The following is a 15,846-nucleotide window of genomic DNA, read 5'->3' as shown; positions in this document are numbered from 1 at the left end:
ACTGATTACTACAGATTGTTGTTGTGGTTCGAACTGATACATAACATGTTATGAATTCGATATTTATAGGAGCCAGCAGGTTCAGGAGTTTGATGAAATGTTGGTCAGCTAATAGGCTCTTGAAATGAGATTTTGTGACTTGTTGAATCAGGGCTCTTTACCAGAATTCTATCTGCTTTGTTGACAACTGAGTGCTGTTTCATAAGTTCACACAAATATAAGTAACTAAAATGTAAACTCACAATTAATCAAAAAGCTTATACAGTTAAACCTCGATTAAGTAATATCCGATAAAGTAATAACCTCGCTTAAGTAATAATTTTCATCGGTCCCAACTTGGGCCAATGTTGTAAAGTAATATTCTCGCTAAAAGCATAAGATAATAAAAAATTCGAAAGTCATTAAGGGCCCAAGTAATATGTAAAGTAATAATTCCATAATTATAGATATATATATATATATATATATATATATATATATACTGTATAATGTATATGATTACAAAATTTAATTCTTATTAAAATATGAATCTATTGTAGCTTGTTTCTTCTTTCCACCAAAGCCAAAATTAATCTCGTCCTTGACTTTATGTAAAGCAAAAATAACTCCTGGTATGTTTTGCTCGTGTTGTAACAAGTAATTGTTCAAAGTGGTGAGTGCTTGAAATGCTTCCTTTGATGACACGCTTGGGATGACATTGCTATCGTCGGGTTCAGGATCAATCCCTTCATCAGTGCTCATTACCGACTCAATGATTTCTTCATCCGTAGGTGATTCCATAACCGCATCATTCTCGTTTGGATAGTTTAAGAGATGCTCGACATCCATCACATTCCTATATCGTAAATTAGAGATAACTTCATTTAATCCTTCGACACCTTCATTTATTTCTCCAAGTTCTTGTTCATCATTTTCTTCTGAACGAATCTTGCAATGCCGAAAACAATTTGCAATTGTGGTTATTTTCACATCAATATTCCAAGCCATGTTAGCAAAACTAATAGCATTCAAGATATTAACTTTTTGGATATAAGTAATCATAATAAAAGTAATTTTAGATCAAATACATTGCATGTGATTAATTCTAGTTTTTATACGTACATTATATATTATACTGTACCACGTAAACATAAAAATTCGGTAAAGTAATAAAATATTACTTTATCGATAAAGTAATAAAATATTATTATATCGATAAAGTAATAAATTCGGTAAAGTAATATTTTTTCCCGGTCCCAAGGGTATTACTTTAAAGAGGTTTAACTGTATAACAAAATTTAATTACTGAATAGTGAATAGACATATAAATTTTTTAATTTCGTATTATTATATTTACGTAAATCTATCTAATATCATATTGTCATCTTCACTTTACGGCTGGCGATCCTTCTCAAAAATTCGCACAATTATTTTAAGTTAATAGCTACTCCAGTAATTTATAGTCACACGATTAATCTGTATTCGCGTAAATATTAACCGGTGATCAACAAACTTACCCGTATTCAACGAATTTATCACGATAAGTAATTTATAGACAAACTAGTGCTGATTAATAACAAAAACTATTTTCATTACAGGAAAAAGATGACTTATATTATCACCAACTCATTGAAAAAAATAAGACGTTCTGCTTTCACGTAAATTCTTTTAACGTCGTCACGTCACTGTATTGACTCTATATTTTTTTCGGCCTCCGGCTCTCACACAATAATACTATTTTTTTGTGGCATAAGTTGTGTCATAATATTTTATATAACACTTGGCCCTCCGCTGGACCGTCCGCCCCGGTCACTTACGCGGTCATCCAATTCATAAAACATTTTGATTAAAGGAGCTGATTCAAACGATAACAACATAACTTTCCATTTCTCATGTTTCACGTAAATTCTTTTAACGTCATCACGTCACTGTATTGACTCATTGAAAAAAAATAAGACATTCTGCTTTCATGTAAATTCATTTAACGTCGTCACGTCACTGTATTGACTCTATATTTTTCTCGGCCTCCGGCTCTCACACCATAATACTATTTCTTTTTAAAAAAACTTAATTTTCATATTACACTTTACACACATGTATTTAACACAACATTACCAGGCGATGCTAGTCTGATGCAGAGAAAATTTGAAAAGCAATAAAGTATTGTATATTTTTGGTCATATAATATTTTGTACAGTACACCGGGCTCAAATTACTTCAAGGGCTGTTTGTTTCCTGGTTAAAACGTGGGGAATGTATTTACGATATGTTCATCAATGTACAATTATTACAAAGTTGTCGTGCTTTGAATTCATATAGAATTCATATAAAACCTTTATTTACATGAATCTATCAAGATATCATATTATCATCTTCACTTGACAGGTGTTGATCCATCTCAAATTGTGACTTAAATAGTTATTCCACTATTTCATAATCACACGACTAATCTGTATTTTAATGGATATTGACCGGTGATCTACAAACTATCCTTATTCAACAAATTTTTTACGATAAGTAATTTATATATAAACTACCGCCGATTAATGACAAAAACTATATTCATTATAGAACAAAGATAATTATATTATCACTAACTCTCTGTCTTTGAAAAAAATAAGATGTGTTTTCGAGTAAATTCTATTAACGTCTTCACATCATTGTATCGATTATGTATTTTTCAGTCTCCCGCTCTCACACGACAATACTAATTTCCCTTTTTCTAAAATAACTTAATTTCCATATTACACTTCACACATATTTAACATGGACTCCCTCCGTCCCGCTGAATAGTTTACGTACACTGTTTGCACGTATTTCGAGGCTTCAATAAAGTATAGTTCTATAATGTTTTTTCTTAATTTTTTTTTTGAATAAAAGTTTAAACATGAAACTTTTTTTCAGATTTAAAAAAAAAAATTTATAGAAGTATACTTTAATTGAGTATTGAAAAACGTGCCGAAAAGTAACGTAAAAAAATTTATAGAAGTATACTTGCCTTTCTATCATTTACACAATGCCTTCTTATCTTGTACTCGGTCCGTCCGTCCCTGATTAAAGTAGGAAACAATTATGCTTTCCTTAATTTTTAATAATTTTTGTATATGTTCATGTTCGATCATTTTGCCTATTAAAAAATAGGAAAAGCAACAATTTTCTTACTTACAAAAACTACCACGGTCAATAACATACGGAAAATGATATCTTGGATTTCCTCCCAAAATCGCTCTCAATTTATCACGTGTAACATGTATATTATCCGCATACGAATTAAATCACATCAAATATCATGTTATTAATACGACGATTAATGTATAAGAAGGTAGCTTAGGATAAATTCTATATCCATATCATATTCTAATCATCGGTTGAAACCTGTTGATTTTATCTCAAATTAAAATTCGCGCTGTTATATATTTTGACTTAAATTGCTACTAATATAGTGACACATCTAATTTATATTTCAGTAGATATTAACCGTCTAATTTATATTTCAGTAGATATTGACCGATGATCTATTAACTTACACAACTCCCTCAAATTTGTCACGATAAATAATTTATAGATAAACTACCGTCGGTTAACGACAAAATCTATATTCATTACGTAACAAAGATGACTTGTATTATCACCAACTCTTTGAAAAAAAAGATATTCACGTAAATTCTGTTGATGTCTTCACGTCACTGTATTGACTCTGTATTTCTCAATCTCACGCTCTCCAACTACAACACTAATTTTCCTATTTTATAAAAAAATAATAACTTAATTTTCATATTACACTTTAGACACATGTGTATTTCACATGTACAACATCACAAGGTACTGATACTCCGCTGCAGAAAAAAATATGAAAATGTATTTCACATGTGTATTCATGAGTTTGATTAAATGTTGGTGTTTAACTTGTTATTAATACGTTGACTAATGTATAAGTTACAAGTACAAAGGTTGTTTACAAGAAATTCATCTCAAATCATATTCAGATCTTCACCTGAAATCTGTTAACTGTATCTCAAAAAGTTTTGCCGTTATTTTGACTTAATAGCTATTAAAATAGTCACTTAATAATTAAAAGTCTCTTAGTATCTTGTCGTCACATGACTCTATATGTTTCGGTAGATATATATTGATTGATGATTTACAAACGTACACGTATCAACAAATTTGAACGATATATAATATATGGATAAATTAGCACTTATTTACGACAAAAAAATGATATATATAATAGAATCAAGATTACTAACATTAATCAGCGAATTTGTCACGATAAGTAGTATATATATAAAGTAGTGCATATTTACGACAAAAAATGATATTCACAGTAGAATCGACATTACTAACTCCACCTCCAGCCTCTAAACACCAAGGTATTGCTAGTTTGAGGCAGACCAAGATATGTACGCAGATCCACGTTAAATAAAATAAAATCAACATTTACAGATTCAATAGAAAGCACAATATAGCTAGGCACTCATGAAAACAATAGAAATGATAATAATGACAGAAACAGATAGAGAAATACAAGTGAAAATGACAATAATGACACAAACAAATAGAGAAACGTACAATAGAACAAGTGATAAATCTTAAGGGCTAGTGGTTGAAGGTGGTGGAGTGAAGAAAGGTATGGAGGGCATAGTTGTAGGAATATTGATCGTTGGAAAGGAAGGCATTGTGGTGGGAATGGTTGGGAGCGATGCGGGCAAAGGAGGCAATGTCATCTTGGGGATTGTAGTAGGCATTGTTGGAAGAGACGGCATTGGTGGCAGTGCTGCTGCTTTGGGAAGGGTTGGCATTGCAGACAGTGGAGGCAGTGCCACCTTAGGCAAAGTCGGCATGGTTGGCAGTGTTGGAATAGTTGGAAGTGTTGGCTGTGTAGATTGCAGCAAGTGACGCGCTGCAAAACTCACCTCCATGCTTGAAATCGATAATACTAGGACGATAGCTAGGACAAGATTGCGGTTGAAAGCAGCCATCTCTGGTTTGATGAGCAGAATATTTAATCTTTATCTTTAGACTGATTGCTTGAAAGTGTTGTGTTTTGAATTGAAATGAAACCTAATATCAATGGATACTTATAGGAGAATTCAGGATTCATGAGTTGGATGAAATGTTGGTGGATAAGTAATTATTAGTTTACCTTCTCAGCTAATAAACTCCAGATATGAGATTCTGTGACTTGTTGAACAAGGCATTATACCAGAAATCTATCTGCATTGTTGACAACTGAGTGCCCAGTGGCCCGCAAGTGTTGGCTCCGTTGTTGGTCAAAGAGGGGATAATTATCCTCTTGGTCAGATATTCGAATTTCACGGGAGGAGAATTTATGATTATGCCTCATGAACCAAAGTCTGAAGTACGGTTTATCTTGGTTCACGTGGTTTGTAAACGCACCCAAAAGATGGTGGATGCGGACTACCTACTATAAGAAAAATAATAAAACTGTGCCCAGTGTTTCACTAGTTCAACTAGAAATATATTTGTTATAATTGAGTGTACATGATAAAAAGGCAAGTAATCTTGTTGAGAAGCTAGGTTACCTAATAAAGCTACTACATAATTTTCTTATTGTGATCTGATAATTATGTATTCGCTATTCAAAAAATAATTATATCATGTGTTCTTGTTAATAAATTGGTTTACTTATTAAAAACAAGAAAAAGCTAAAAATTTCTTACTAACCAAAACTATCTATTGTTATTTTTTGACAAAATATGGCTTATAACCTTACAATGAGTATCTGTTCTAAGAAATTCTCGGGATGGTAAGACAGAGGATAAAGTCGTAACTACCTATTGTTATTAGTACAAAGGCAGCTCAGAAGATATGAACTCAATCAAGCAAAAACACGTATAAAGAGTTGGGCTAGCCCGGAATTGTGGATCAGATCATATTGTTATCTTCATATTATGTACTTGATTGTTACTGTCATCAGATGAAACACTGAGTTATTTGCAAAATGCATCCCCGTGATTTGACCAAAATGCATTTTTTTATCTATACTTTAGATAACTGCACTTTGCATCCCCTTACTATTTCGGCGCGACCAATTGCACCCCTTTTGTTAAAATTCTCAGGGGCATTTTAGGAAATTAAAATATTTAATTATAATTAGATCATTATTTAAGTTTTTTGACCCTTTAAATGATATTTTTCGAAAAAATTTAAAGAACGAAAATTATAGAGAACGAAAAAATCTTTTCAAAACAATAACATTCAAAATTATCAAAAAATTTACGAAGCCAAAATTAAATAAAATATATACTTATTGAATTTATTAAAAACAATTATAAAAAAAATATTTCAATTTTGAACCTTTTTATTTAGATAAGATCTTTTTATTCTCTACAACTTCCGTTCTTTAAATATTTTCGAAAAGTATCATTTAGAGGGTCAAAAAACTTAAATAATGATCTAATTATAATTAAATATTTTAATTTCCTAAAATGCCCCTGAGAATTTTAACGAAAAGGGTGCAATTTGTCGCGCCGAAATAGTAAGGGGATGCAAAGTGCACTTATCTAAAGTATAGGTAAAAAAATGCATTTTGGCCAAACCACGGGGATGCATTTTGCAAATAACTCATGAAACACTCAAGACTTAGAAATAACATGTGTGACCTCTTAATCTACTTGTACCCCCTTGGCACCTTCGCTCTTTTTACGGGACATCGAGGGTTCGAATTTTGTGAATGACAAAATGCAGTGTGTGTCAGTGTCCTGTGTCCATTATCTAAAAAGAAAACAGAGGAAACATGTTGAAGATATCAAACCTAGGATTATTCATAAGTTCACACTATAACACACACCCACAATTTTCAACTTGTCTAACTTATACAAGCATAGAGATTAAAACTTAAAAGTGCATGCAATTGAATATACAACCTGCAGTTTTCCCAGATTAGCAAGTTAGTACTCTGTATCAGTATGTCGTATTTTTCGGAAAATTACTAAAAACCCTACAGATGAAACACGTAGAAGCTGATTCATAGCAAGAAACTGCAGAACTGCATTATCGGGCTATGTATCTGAATTATCTTAGAAACAAGTTGATTATCTTTTTATCTCCTATATATGATTATATTATCTCTTAAACAAGTTGATTAATATTTGATCATTTTATCCAATTTTATACTAGGCAAGAAACAGTTGAAGAAGAATCTGTTCAGGTTATACAGAGAGTTAAAATAACTCTATATTCTCGAATCTGATCACACCCATTACTCAACTTGACAATCTTTATATAAGAAGTTCAGAATCATAATTCACGGAGGATTGTTCTTACCTGATGGGAGGTGTTGGTTTTATTAATAATACATCAAGTGCACAGTGCGGCAGGTAAGTAAAGAATGTCGGGAATTGTCCCACATCGCTGGTGGGAAATGCAGTTTGCTGCTTAATAAGCAGCCGGTTAACTCCATTAGTATAAGACCTTTTAAGAGTGACCGAAAAACAAATCCGTTGCTGCTTAGCAAGCCCAACAAATAATCTACGCTTTCTAACTATAATATATAATTCAACTTGGCTAACTTAACTAGAATAGATATTAAAAAAGAGCATGCGAATATGCAATTGATTATTGGGGTTAAATATCAAAGTGGTCACTCAACTGAAGGTCATATATCAGTTTAATCATCAAACTTAACGGGGTATCATTTGGATCACTAAAGTATTAATAAATATCAAACATATACCTCAAAATATGTGCTCGAGAACTAAAATTTATTTTATGGAGTTCTAAACATTTTTTTAAAATCTTATTACAACCAAATGAAAAGTTATGAATTCATAGTATTTTAGATGATTTTTTGAGATTTTTAAAAATTTATCTACTAATTATTTTTATTTAAATAAAGCAAATGACTACAAAATTAAAAATAAATAGTAGATAAATTTTAAAAAATCTTATTATATTATAGAAAATACTAGAATTCATACATTTTCATTTGATTGTAATAGGACTCAAGAAAAATATAAAGAACTCCATAAAATAAATTTTAATTTTCGAGCACATATTTTGAGGTATATGTATGATATTTATATGACTTTAGTGATTCAAATGATACCCCGTTAACTTTGATGAATAAACTGATATATGGCGTTCAGTTGAGTGACCACTTTGATATTTAACCCTTGATTATTGTACCTGCAGTTTGCCTATGTTATAGAGGTTGTACTTTTCGAAAAAGTACTGATAACATTACAAACGAAACATCGTAAAACTAGAAATACTTGCATGTACATCATCTCGGATCTTATTCAACTTTTATTCAAAAAAAGAAAATTGTAAAAATAAATTACATTACTAGACTTTTTATGCACCTTAAAATGCGTGCCGGACACTTTCTCATAAATGTAAACAATTGGAAGAGACTTGGAAGAGACTGAGGGAGTATTATCTTATTACATATTATATTAGAGCAACTCCAATGGGCTATATTCCTTACCTATATACAGTACAGGTGGATGACTATAGGGGTTGAGAGCAAAAATTGGGCCTCCAACGCAACTCCTCATCCCCAAAAAATTTTAGGAGAGAGAAAACTCATCCTCTTATTTTGGGAACCAAAATTCACACCCCTATATTCTCCAGCTCAGCTCCTGCTTCCATCTCCCGCTCTATTACCTCTCCCGCCTAAAATCACATATAGTCTTCTTCTTCATCAGTCCTCTGCATCAATCAATTAAATAGTACTTTTGAAAATATAGGAAACCAATATAGGGAATACCATTGGAGTAAACTAACTTTTTGGTTACCTATATTTTAAATAAACATTATTTTATTTTATTTTAGGGGTTCAAAATGGGGAACCCCATTGGAGTTGCTCTTATCTCATAAACCGATTTGATTATATTAAATATACAACTGGTATGATACACCAAGGAAAGAAACAGTGGAAGAAGATTCTGTTCAGGTTTTTGGCAGAGTTAAAATATAACTGCAACTTCTTGAATTTGATCACATGCCCATCATTCAACTTGATAATGTTACGGTATCCTGCCGTCTGCATGGCGCATGCTACCTCCGAAAGAATCAAACGTGTAAGTGTACCACATAGTGGTGGCCAAACGGGTGTGCCAGACGTGCCGTGCCGGATTTTTATCGGGCCGAGTTGGCTATATCTTAATTCGTGAATGACACGTTTAGATATACGGTTCGTGCCGGGTTAGTGCCGGTTCGTAGAAGTTGAACTCGCGTGTAGCTCGCGGTTTATACGAGCTGAACGGGTCAGGGAAGATTATAAATAACAGACAGAAAATGGGCGCGTGCAGCGGGTTTATGTTTACGGGGTGGGGCGGGTTTACGGGACGGGGTGGGGTGAGTTAAGTTTTTTATTATTTAAACAATACAAGTATAGAACTTGTAACTGCAGAACCTGATGTCATGATTGCAAGCAGCTTTTTTAGATATATATTTGTGCATATATTAGTTATAGTATTATAACAATCATACTGATAATTATCTCGTTTTTATTTTATATGTAAAATTATATTAAATATTCATCTGAACTTTTAATAATAATATATGTTAAATAAATAAAAGAGAACGGTACCTCTATAAATTTTATTAATTTTAAAAAAGATTTATAAAAAGTTTGAGAGGACTCCTCTCTAATAAAACGGAACTGAAACTGAATTTGCAGAGCTGCATTGTCTGAATTTATGTGTACAGACTGTACAGTACTTATACAACTATACAACTTAGAAGACAGACAGGTCAGAGAGTTAGAGTGTCACATGCATACTCCCACAACTTGTGGGCCACAAGACGACCAAACCAACTGAATATGTCCTGACTTCTAAGAATAATATAACGTGCCGGGCGGTTTGCACGGGTCAGGCGAATTCGAACGGGTTACGCGGGTTCGAGCGGGTTCGCGTGCCGTTCTGTTCTCGCGTCCCGGTTCAGCCTCGTGCCGTGCCGTTTCAACGAGCTGTGCCGTGCCGATTCACGGTTAGAATATAATGAAACCGTATTCGCACCGTAACTATTCATGTTCAGTGCCGAGTTTAACTCGCCCCGCTACGAGTCAAATTTTAACGGTTTATTAAGCGAGCCGGGGCGAGTTCGGGCGGGTTGAACCACCCGTTTGGCCACCTCTAGTACTACAAGATCCCAAGATTATATACCTCTTTAATGCAAATATGCAATGACATTTTTATAAAGATTCTGATTAGGTCATTTTTATCGAGGAACTAGTTACTCTCTAGGATGTTAGAGAAAGGTCATTATTGGGTTTATAATCTAAGTTTAGTATGTTTTAAATAAAATAGTTGTTGTCCTGGTTTGTAGCAGCAAGAATAAGTCATATTTTGTTTCATTTTTTACAGGAGAGTTGCGTACGTGTAGGACTCATGGAAAGTTTGTAGGAGTATTTTTAGAGAACGTTGTATTTCATTATTTAGTTTCCTTATTGTATTGTTTTGTCTTTAAGAAGTAATATCAGTAACTTACATTTTCTTGTTCTCTCTGTTATATGTGTGTGTATATCTGGTTCATATCCATCAGTCATTTCCATTGGAGATGATCCAAGTCGTGCTAATTCTCTGGTCTTGCTGGTGTCCTGGTTGTCATAGTTTCCTTATATTCAAGTTTAGTCATTTAAATTATTTAGTTTGTCTTAATAAGTAAACGTTTGATTTGGTCATATGTAGGTTGAGTGTTTTTAGAGAGTCATGAAATAAATGGTAAGTAGTGGCTTGATTGTATGGTGATTAGTCCTGGTTTATTATAGCTGTATATACATACACGTGTATAAGTATTTTATTTTGAGTATTGGAATAAACACGCGTTCTTATGTTATTTTGCTTTGTAGTTTTTAAGTCTAAAGTACTAGGTTACTTGGTTAGTTCATCACATACACCAACAATCTGGTATCAGAGCCTGACAACAGTAGTGTATGCCAAAGTATATGCCCAAAGGAGTGGCGATGAAAACTGGAAAAACAAAAAACGGATGGACCAGCCTTAGTTATCCCATGTTGAATAGGGGGTAACTACACTGCTTGGTCGTTTAAAATGAGAGTGTATATGCAAGCGCAAGGTGCAAGGTGTTTGGTCTGCTGTGGAGGCTACAGATCCGAAGGAAGAAAAGACGGACAAGATGGCCTTGGCTGCTATCTATCAAGAAATTCCGGAAGATATTCTCTTATCCGTGGCAGAGAAAAACACGACGAAGGAAGCTTGAGAAGCTGTCAAAACCATGTGCTTGGGGGCAGAACGTGTGAAGAAGGCTAAGATCTCTAAAGACTGAGTTTGAATCGCTGAGCATGAAGGAAACAAAAATTTTGGATAATTTCTGTATGAAATTGAATAGTTTGGTGACCACTATCAGAACTCTAGAAGAAGAGATTAAAGAGGCATATGTTGTTAAGAAATTGTTGCGAGCTGTGCCCAACAAATTCCTCCAAATTGCTTCCACCATCGAACAATTTAAAAATATGGAAATCATGACAGTTGAAGAAACTATAGGCTCCCACAAGGCGCACGGAGAAAGGCTCATAGGTCAAAGTGATTCTGGTGGGTCACAACTGCTAATGACGGCTGAGAAATCGTCAAACAAAGAAAAGGATGAGGCAAAACCTCTCCTGACAAGAGAAGAATGGTTAAAACAGCGAGAACAGACAAATTTTTAGGGTTTCATGAACTCTAGAGGACGAAGCAACAGAGAAGGTGCACGTGGTATAAGGGACATAAGCAAGGTACGATGCTTTAATTGTCTTGCCTATGGCCATCTCGCAGCAGAGTGTAAAAAACAAACTCGAGATCGGGATCAAAAGGAGAAAGTGAATCTGGCCCAGTTACAAGACGATGAACCTGCACAACTGGTAACAGAAAAGGTACTGCTGATTGATGAAGGTCAAGTGAAGCCAAAATCAAATCAGGACAGCCGTGAAAATCAAGTTGAATCAAATGTTTGGTACCTTGACAATGGGAAAATCAACCATATGTTAGGGCACCTATTAAAATTTAAAGACCTGGATAAATCCATTCATGGCCAAGTGGAATTCAGGGACGGGTCCATGGTAAAAATCGAAGGAAGGGGATCAAATGTCCTGAACTATAAAAATGGAGAAACAAGACTGTTGACAAAGGTATATTGTATACCTGCCTTGTGTAGCAATATCATTTTAATTGGACAACTTGCAGAGGAAGGATCCAGTGTCACAATAAATGAGATTTTCAGCGAATTTATGAAAGAGAAGGAAACCTCATGATGAAGGTAAAACGATCTTCTAATCGCCTTTGTAAAATTCTGATTAATAGTGAAAGTGTATAAGTAAAATGTTTGAGATCTCAAGTCGAGGAAGTGTCACGTCTCTGGCATGTTAATTATAAGGCTATGAACTTAATGACCTCTGGAAAAATGGTGCACGGGATGCCTCAAATCAAAGCTCAAAGTGAAGTGTGTGAAGGGTTCCTTATGTCAAAACAGACACAAAACTCTTTTCCTGGGAAGGCTACCTATCATGCTGTAAAAGCCCTTGAAATTGTCCATGGCGACTTGTGTGGCCCTATCTCACCTTCGACGACAACCGGGAACAAATACTTTCTCTTATTGATCGATGACTATACTAGAGACATATGGATATACTTCTTGAAGAGCAAGGATGGTGCATTGGAGGCTTTCAAAAGCTTCAGGGCTAAAGATGAAATGGGACAGAAAGGAAGATCAAAACATTACAGACAGATAGGGGAGGTGAGTTTAATTCAAAAGATTTAATGAATATTGTGATGAAGCAAGAATTTCTCGACAAATCAATGTTCCTTATTCGTCTTAACAAAACGGAGTGTTCGAGAGGCGAAATTGAACAGTTGTCGAAATGGCACGAAGTTTTTTGAAAGATAAAAATTCGTCATCCATATTCTGGGAAGAAGCATTTAGGCACTCAATTTATATATTGAATCGACTCTCAACTAGATCTTTGCCAGGTGTAACACCATACGAGGCATGGTCAGGTCGAAGGCCAGATATTGCTCATGTCAAAATCTTTGGGTGTGTGGATTATATGAAAATTCCAGCAGTACAATTGTCAAAGCTCAGTGACAGAAGTAGGATGATTATCAATCTCGGGAAGGACCCAAACACTAAGGCATATCGGGTATACGATCCTGTAAACAAAATGGTGTATGTGAGCCACGACAGGGTTTTTGGGGAATGGAAGAGCTGATGCTGGGATGAAATGGGCCAGGTACCGGGAAAAAATCAGGACACAGTTGTGGTAAAAAACATGCACATAAAACCAGTCGGACATGAAACTGAAAGTAAAGGTTTTGGGAAGCCTGGACATACATATATAGGAAAGATGAAAATAACTCAGGTTACGGTTCCCAAAATGAAGGAAACACTCAATCACTTACCAGTGACTCCTCAGTGTTAATTTAGTCCACTCCAACAGCTCGTGAATCAAGAGTACACTCAGAGAGTGACACGAGCAGCGAGTCACCACGGAGAGTAAGACTACTCATTGATATCTACAATATCATAGAGGAAATTGAAGTAGATGAAGATGAACTTATGTTGATGGGGACAGTCGAATCCATAAATTACAAGAGGGCTGCGATCGAGTAATGTTGGCAACAAGCAATGAAAAATGAAATAGACTCAGTCGAAAGAAATAACACATGGAAGCTAATCGAGCTTCCTGATGGCAAAAAAACAATTGGGTTAAAATGGATATTTAAGGTGAAGAAGGATGTAAACGGTGATGTAGTTAAACACAAAGCGCGGGTCATGGAGAAAGGGTATGTTTAACAGCAGGGAAGAAACTTCGATGAAAGCTTCGCGACTGTGACTCGGCTCGAGATGGTGATGTTACTAATGTGAGGTACATCATTTGTATGTCAAGTCAACCTTTTTAAATGGGGAACTTCAGGAGGAGGTTTATATTACCCAACCTGAAGGTTTCGTGAGAAAAGTGTAGGAACATATTATGTACAAACTTGTAAAAGTTTTATATGGTTTACGCCAAGCCACTTGGGCCCGGTACGCTAAATGGAGCAAATTTTTGGAGGAGATAGGTTTTGTTCACTGCCCATACGAACATGTCGTTTATAAAAAAAAATGGAGAATATATTATGATAATATGAGTCTATGTTTATGATCTCCTAGTGACAAGTACAAAGGTGGACATTATTGAGGAATTCAAAAACCAAATGAGCAACCGCTTTGAGATGAGAAACCTTGGAAAATTGTCTTAATACCTGAGAATTGAAGTCGAGCAAGGGAAAGAACATATCAAGTTGAAATAGACGGCTTACGGGAAAAAGATACTTGAAAAATCTGGGAAGATGAACTGCAACCCCACGAAGTATCCCATGGATCCTAAAGAATACTTAACCAAGGACGAAGGGGAACACCAGTGGACTCAACTGAATTCAAGAGCGTTGTGGGTGAGATGCGCTATTTGGTACATACTAGGCCATATATTGCATATTCAGTGGGAATCGTAAGTCGATAAATCGAGAAACTGACAATACTTTATCAACAAGCTTCCAAACGGATCCTCCAATATGTTAAAAGGACACTTGAATATGGTTTGATATATTCGAGGAGTAGCAATAACATTCTGTGTGGTTATTCAGACAACGACCTTGCTGGTCAGGTAGAAGATCGAAGGAGTACTGGTGATATGGAATTTTATTTGAATGAAAGTTTATTGACATGGGTTTCTCAAAAATAACATTGCGTAACACTTTCATCATGCAAGGAATAATTTATGGCAGCAACGACAACAACGTGTCAAGCCATTTGGATGAATAACTTGCTGAGTCAGATTACAGGTGGAACAATTGAGCATGTGGTGATTTATATCGATAATAAGTTTATCATGGGCTTGGCAAAAATTTTAGTTTTTCATGGCCGGAGTAAGCACACCGATATACGCTACCATTTTATTCGTGAATACGTTGAGCGGGACGAGATAGCCATCAAGCACGTGAGCACCAATTTACAGAAATCAGACATTCTAACTAAAACCTTAGTGACTGTGAAGTTTGAAAGAATGAGATCATTTTTGTGTGTTGAAAACTTACAGGAGCACACTTAGATTAAGGGGAGAATGTTGGAGATAATCCAAGTCGTGCTGATTCTCTGGTCTTGCTGGTGTCATGGTTGTCAGAGTTTCCTTATATTCAAGTTTGGTCATTTAAATTATTTAGTTTGTCTAAATATGTAAACATTTTATTTGGTCATATAATGGTAGAGTATTTTTAGAGAGTCATGGAATAAATGGTAAGTAGTGCTTGATTGTAGGATGATTAGTCCTAGTTTTTATAACTGTATCTGCATACATGTGTATAAGTATTTTATTTTGAGCATTGAAATAAATACGCATTCTTGTGTTATTTTGCTTTGCATTTCTTAAGTCTAAAATACTAGATTACTTGGTTAGTTCATCACATACACCAACAATTTTCAGGATCTTATATTAGTATTATAACACTTCCCCTCACTCAAAGTCCATTAATAGGTTGAAGTGTGGATCCCGAATTTTTTCCTAATCAGTCGCTTCACTTTGTCTTTTGCGACAAGACTATGAGAGTTAAAGGCTCGTCAGATCATTTAAATTTCTGCAATTGACCAATTCTAGATGAGTAAAATTTCTTATATTGGAATAGGAAAATCAAGCGAAACAAGATTGATTCAACATTTTAATTTAAGTTATAGAGGTATTGAATACTCTAACTAAACTGAATAACACAGAAGAAGCACGAAAATAAGCTAAAGGATAAAACTAATGGCGTTTGGCAACAGATGAAGGTCGCCACAAATTTATTCAGGAGAGAGATCATATAATAGTATCGAATTCGTATCTTGAGTTAAAAATTCTCTCAACAAATTTCAAGCTTTAAATAATTT

At 34.6% G+C, this 15,846-nt stretch overlaps 1 protein-coding gene across 1 annotated transcript; it reads right to left on the bottom strand.

Annotated features, from left to right (window-relative positions):
- Positions 1-507: 507 nt before the first annotated feature.
- Positions 508-987, bottom strand: LOC141696589 (uncharacterized). Its single transcript, XM_074500714.1, has one exon. It carries the CDS (start codon positions 985-987, stop codon positions 508-510), a length of 480 nt encoding a protein of 159 aa, XP_074356815.1.
- Positions 988-15,846: the final 14,859 nt, after the last annotated feature.

The sequence above is a fragment of the Apium graveolens genome, chromosome 11 (assembly GCF_009905375.1).
Source record: "Apium graveolens cultivar Ventura chromosome 11, ASM990537v1, whole genome shotgun sequence".
In the NCBI taxonomy this organism is placed as follows: Eukaryota; Viridiplantae; Streptophyta; class Magnoliopsida; order Apiales; family Apiaceae; genus Apium; species Apium graveolens.
This window is presented reverse-complemented; position numbering and strand designations above follow the sequence as displayed.